Below are 6,000 nucleotides of genomic sequence, written 5' to 3'. Positions count from 1 at the left end.
AAGAAGAGTAATTAGGACAGGCATATGCACAGAATGATGTTGTGAAAAATTGTAACTACGTTCTCAGTTTTCCTCTTTTATAAACGTATTAATAGTTGCGAATGCCAAAAGTAGGGATCTTCCCCCAGAGGGGTTGAATAATTCATAACTCTTCTTTTAGTCAAGCAAAAGAAAACAATGCTCACTCTAGCCTTACTATTTCATCTGAGGAGAAATTATTCTTAAGATATCATGTAGTCCCTTGATATAAATGGGAATTTCCAATGTTTTATATCCAAAACTGGAAACATGGGAAAATAGGAAACTTAAAAGGGACAAATATAGGATATCAGACATCACAAAGCATAAAAGTGAGTTACATAAATTGTACAAAGTTGAAATCAAAATAAAAATTTCAAGAAAAATAGAAGAGGCATCTTCTCTTTCCACAATCTGACCAAACAATGGCAACACTGGGCTCAATGTTTGAGCTCTGCTACTACAGGTACTTCTTAAGATCTGTGACAATAGGACCTTTTAAAATTACCTTTCCAAAGAGTTTTTGCAGACCCTTCTTTAAGTCTTTATTCCTCAGACTGTAGATGAAGGGGTTCAGCATGGGTGTGACCACAGTGTACATCACCGAGGCTGTTGCACTTGAGTGTGAGCTGCGAGTACCAGCCAAGCTAAGGTAAACACCCAAGCCTGTACAATAAAATATCGAGACAACTAAAAGGTGCGATGCACAGCTGGAAAATGCCTTATACTTCCCCTGAGCAGATGAGATTCTATGTATGGAGGAAACTATCTTAGAGTACGAGTAAATGATACATATAAGGGAACCACCAGCCAGGAACACAGTTTTAAAATACATCTCCAAATTATTGAGAAAAGTGTCAGAACAGGCAAGTTGGATCATCTGATTGAGTTCACAGAAAAAATGGGGAATTTCTAAGACTGTACAGAAGGACAGTCTCAACATCATTAAGCTTTCTAACAAGGAATTCAGGACACTGATGATCCAGGACACCAGCACCATCAGTCCACAGATCCGAGGGCTCATGATGACCGTGTAGTGCAGGGGGTGGCAGATGGCCACAAAGCGGTCATAGGCCATCACAGTCAGGAGGAAGACGTCCAATCCTATAAAGAGTGCAAAAAATTGCATCTGGATAATACAGCCTTCATAGGTTATAACTTTACTCTGTGCCCAAATGTTCTTCAACATCTTTGGGATGGTGGTGGAGGTGAAGCAGATGTCTACAAAGGACAGGTTGGAGAGGAAGAAGTACATGGGGGTGTGCAGGTGGGGGTCTGAGCTGACGGCCAGGATGATGAGCAGGTTTCCAAATATAGTGATCAGGTACATGGAGAGAAAAAGCCCAAATATGAGGGGCTGCAGTTCAGGTGACTCTGAAAATCCCATAAGAAGAAATTCTGAATTTGCTGTTTGGTTCCTTACTGTCTCACGGTGGGTATGATTACCAGGAAAGTGGTAAATATCATGACTGTTTTCATACAAACTGGCATTATTCACATTTTTTAAATGGGACCATATATCTTTTGCCATGAAGAAGTTAATTTCAGTATTTTGTTCATGGATTTGAATCTTTTTAGGGATTTCCCTGTGCCATCTCTAATTAGCAAGTTTTTCCTCAAGATGTCATGTATTCAAGTTTTTAATGAGAAATTCTTTCACGTATTTGAGGAATTTGTCTTGAATTGAGACAAAGACCAGGCACTGTACATGCAATAAATGCACTGTTCTGAAAAACAAAAATTCCAAATTCCAGTTATGGAGAAGAGAAGCAAATAAAAAACAATATAAAGTGTGTCCAATGGTTATTGATGCTACGAAGATAAAGCAGATGTAATAGAGACAGTCAAATAAAGATGCTATTTTTAAATACATGTTCAGGAAGAAACTTCAAACAAGGTGATATTTGAACAGATTTCAAGGAGGAGAGAGCCAGTGACATGAGCATAACTGGGAAAGTGTGTGCCTGGCAAGGGAAGAGTCAGTGCAAGGGCCTGGAAAGTCCTCATGTAAGATGGTTCAGTCCAGAAAAGGAAGCCACTCTAATAAGGGACATGAGCAGGAGGGTGAGAGAGGAGAGATGGCATCAGAAGATGTAGAAAAATGAGATGGCCTTCCTGCTACTGCTGAAACTTCAAGACACAGAGTCCCCGTATCAACATTATGTACTTTCAGCACTTATGAAATTCAATTTTAAAAGACTATATGAAACAAACTGATAGATATCCAAAACCAATCTCTATATATTTATACATACATGTGTGTATATATATACACATATATATTTTAATTATAATTTAATATCAGTGTGGGTCATGTTGCAGTGAAATAGGAAAAAAGAGGAGTGAGTTTTTCCTGTCCCTTTCCTGAGAATGAGGAAGACACAGATAACACTGAGCAGGCCTGAACATTCCCAGTTTTTACTTCAAGTGTTCCTAATCTGTAGTCTTTAACTGAGTTTGCTTTTCTGCCCCCAAAGTCTGCAGGAGCTACATTTTGCACCTATTATCCTTTTTTGCTGTTGTTGTTGTTCAGTGGCTAAGTCATGTCATACTCATGCCACCACATGGACAGCAGCACCACAGGCTTTCCTGTCTAACCCTAACTCTAGCCCTGATTATCCTTTGACTCTATGCTAAATACATCCTTTACCTGGTGCTTACCTTTATAGCACTCTCCCCCTTTTAGTTCTTTCTACATATCAGGAAGAAAGTCACAGAGTCCCCTGACCACCAGACTCAATTACTAGATTACTGATGCCAGCCTATGACTGTTTTTGAAGCAATATAAGAGGAAGAAGACAAGATCCTTGCACATTTGTTGCTCATCACCAACCCCTGACTGTGAGCCTTCATCTTGTATAAGCCTCTATGATTTCAGTGAGGGAGCAGTGAGCAGTGGCATGAAGCAAGATCTAAATTCCCTGCCCAGGAATTGAACCTGGGTAGCCGGATGAGAACCAGGAATCCTAGTTACTGTCTACTAAAAAATATAATCACAGCCTGAAAGTAGAGAGTTATTTCATTTGGTGGGAATGTTAAGGACTCAGAGCCAGGGAGATAGAATCTCAGTAGCTCTGAGAAAACTGCTCCAAGGAGGCAGGAGGGGATGTCAGGCTATATACAAGTTTGCAACAAAGGGAGCAGGCAGTCTGAACATCAAAGATCAGATATCAAGTCAAGGAATTTCTATTCTATGTATGAGAAGATGCAAGCCTCTGGGCTCACTGAATTCATTCCTTTCATATGCATCTCAGCTATCTGGGGCCAACCCTGTTTCCTTGCTCACCTTGCCTCTTGCATTCCCCCAGCTCCTCAGCAATCAACTTGCAGATGGCAGCATCTGCTGGATCACAGCTTAGGGAGCTCACATTCACATTTGGAGGCCAGAAATTGCTGATGGCTGTGACATGTCTTGTTTCTTGATATGGCAGGAGACATTTTCATTTCTCACCGCCAAACCAGCAAGGGCTATAGGCTAGAAGCTGCTTTTCTCTGAATTTTTGCTCCCACTGAAAAGTGTGTTTATCACAGAGGCAGAAACCATAAATGCAGGTACAAAGTTTATTATTAGAGACACAGAACAACAAGTGGGAAAGCATATAGAGTAATGGTTTGTTTAGTTGAGGTAGAAGCAAGGCAGAGATGCACACCCAGAGAGAAAGAGTGTGGGCATTCCCCACTAGTGAGATGATTAATCACTTATATAGGCCAATTATTCTGGGTCTTCATTTTCCTTCAGGCCAATTGCCTGCTTTCTTTTTCCACACCTGACCTACCCTGGGTCCTCCCATTGGATGCTCACACACCCTGCAGCCAAGATAGATTTTGAAGTTAAGGATTCTGGGAGGAGCAAGACTCATTATGGTCTGGAATTATCCCTTGAGTTTTGACCCACAAGGAGCCCTTCTGAGCATGTGTAGTGTCTCCCTTGTCCCCCAAAGAGGGAGGAACAGAAATCCCTTAATCCTTTACTCAGACAGAGTTTTGCCTCCCTTTGTCCTTGCCATGGTTATTTCCCTGAGATGTTTACAAGAGACAAAGACTGCCCATGTATGCTGTTTCTGTTGTTACTTCCATTTTAGGGCAAACAGGACGCTAGTTGTAAATTCCTCAATTGGAGGTCACCTATCTCTTGTCTCAGGACATATAAATAGGAAGCTGGTTGTAAACATCTAACCTGGGGCCCTTCTGTCTCCTACATCACCTAGACTCCTCAGGGAGAGAGGCACAGTTCTTGAGGCATTAGCCTGCTGTGTTCCCTCCTCTGCCAGCTGAGAATTAAAGCCACCTTTCTATTTCCTCCAAATTCTGTCTCTGTATATTTTATTCATTTTTAGTGGGCAAGAAAGCCAAGACTTTGGCTTGCAAAAGCCACTAATTCACTTATAGATTACCAAAATCTTGGGAATAAAATTAAATAAGAGAAAATTTTTTTAAAATATTGAGAGGAAGTAGTATCTAAATAAGTTATCATTTCTTCTTACACAAAGGCCTGTGTGTGTGTGTGTGTGCGTGTGCTTAGTCTCTCAGCCACTTAGTCTCTCTCAAAGCTGACTCTTTGAGACCCCACGGACTGTAACCCACCATGTTCCTCTGTCCATGGAAATCTCCAGGCAAGAATACTGGAGTGGGTTGCCATTCCCCTCTCCAAAGGATCTTCTCCACCCAGGAAACAAACCCAGGTCTCCTGCATTGCAGGCAGATTTTTTACTGGCTGAGCCACCTGGGAAATTCCATTACACAGAGACAAAAGGAATCAAATACACATATGGAATACAAAGGCGATTTTCATCTAATGTAAAGATGATTGCCTTAACAAATAGTTATTTTGGGGCAACATTTAGAAATAGATCTAATCACCAAAGAAGGAAAGGAACAATGAGAAACAGTAGATATGAAAAGTAGTTGGATATATGCAAAGAGTGATTTAATAACACCAAGTATGCAAAAGAGGGGCTTCCTAGATGTCTCAGTGATAAAGAATCTGCTTGCCAATGCAGGAGACTCAAGAGACATGGGTTCAATTTTGCACATACTTATATATATATATATATATATATATATATATATATATATATATACATACACATATTGATGCTTATGAACTGTGGTGTTGAGGAAGAATCTTGAGAGTCCCTTGACTTGCAAAGAGAACAAACCAGTCCGTCCTAAAGGAGATCAGTTCTGAATATTCATTGGAAGGACTGATGCTGAAGCTGAAGCTCCAATACTTTGGCCACCTGATGTGAAGAACTGACCCATTGGAAAAGACCCTGATGCGGGGAAAGACTGAAGGCAGGAGGAGAAGGGGACAACAGAGGATGAGATGGTTGAATGGCATCACCGACTTGATGGAGCAAGCTCCGGGAGTTGGTGTTGGACAGGGAAGCCTGGAGGGCTGAAGTCTACAGGGTCACAAAGAGTCGGACAGGACTGAGTGACTAAACTGAATTGATATATAAATATACATACAGTAACTAAATGGTAAAGAAAAAATTGATTAAAAATTCCAATTCTTTGAGGATACAAACAAAAAAAGAAATAAGAAAAAAATTTTTGAATTTTCTATAAAAGCAAAGGACTTAAGCAAATAGAAAAACAGTCAAATAGAGAATGTAACTAGCTAAGTATTCTAAAAATATATTCAGTCTTACAGGTAGAGAAATGATTGCAAACTAAGCTGGTTAGCATTCCCATTTTCACACAATATTTTTTTATTTGAATATTAACTCAAGATATTGTGAAATGCTTATGTCACGAAAGCTATTTTAAGGTAATGTTTGCCTGCACTCCTTGGATAGGATCTTAAAAAAAAAACCAAAACACTGTACTTACATCACTGTACATGCCTCCACAACACCCTGATCCTCTCTTTCAATTAAAGGCAAACTTCCTTGGACTTAAGTTCTACTTTTACTGGAATAATTTAAACCTCCCATTTCCTCTTCTAATTGAATTTCCATCTTCACTATTGGGGCTTAC

At 40.1% G+C, this 6,000-nt stretch overlaps 1 protein-coding gene across 1 annotated transcript; it reads right to left on the bottom strand.

The window, feature by feature from the left end:
- Nucleotides 1-478: 478 nt before the first annotated feature.
- Nucleotides 479-1,348, bottom strand: LOC147368320 (olfactory receptor 7A17-like). Its single transcript, XM_086413555.1, has one exon. The coding sequence runs from the start codon at nucleotides 1,346-1,348 to the stop codon at nucleotides 479-481; it is 870 nt and encodes a 289-aa protein (XP_086269681.1).
- Nucleotides 1,349-6,000: the final 4,652 nt, after the last annotated feature.

Source organism: Bos grunniens, chromosome 7 (genome assembly GCF_055505025.1).
Source record: "Bos grunniens cultivar Pamir isolate PY7600 chromosome 7, Bosgru_T2T1.0, whole genome shotgun sequence".
Classification (NCBI taxonomy): domain Eukaryota; kingdom Metazoa; phylum Chordata; class Mammalia; order Artiodactyla; family Bovidae; genus Bos; species Bos grunniens.
This window is presented reverse-complemented; position numbering and strand designations above follow the sequence as displayed.

Bases quoted from the DNA above. Each gene is read 5' to 3' on its own strand.
- LOC147368320 (XM_086413555.1), bottom strand. From the start codon at position 1,348: ATGTACCTGATCACTATATTTGGAAACCTGCTCATCATCCTGGCCGTC.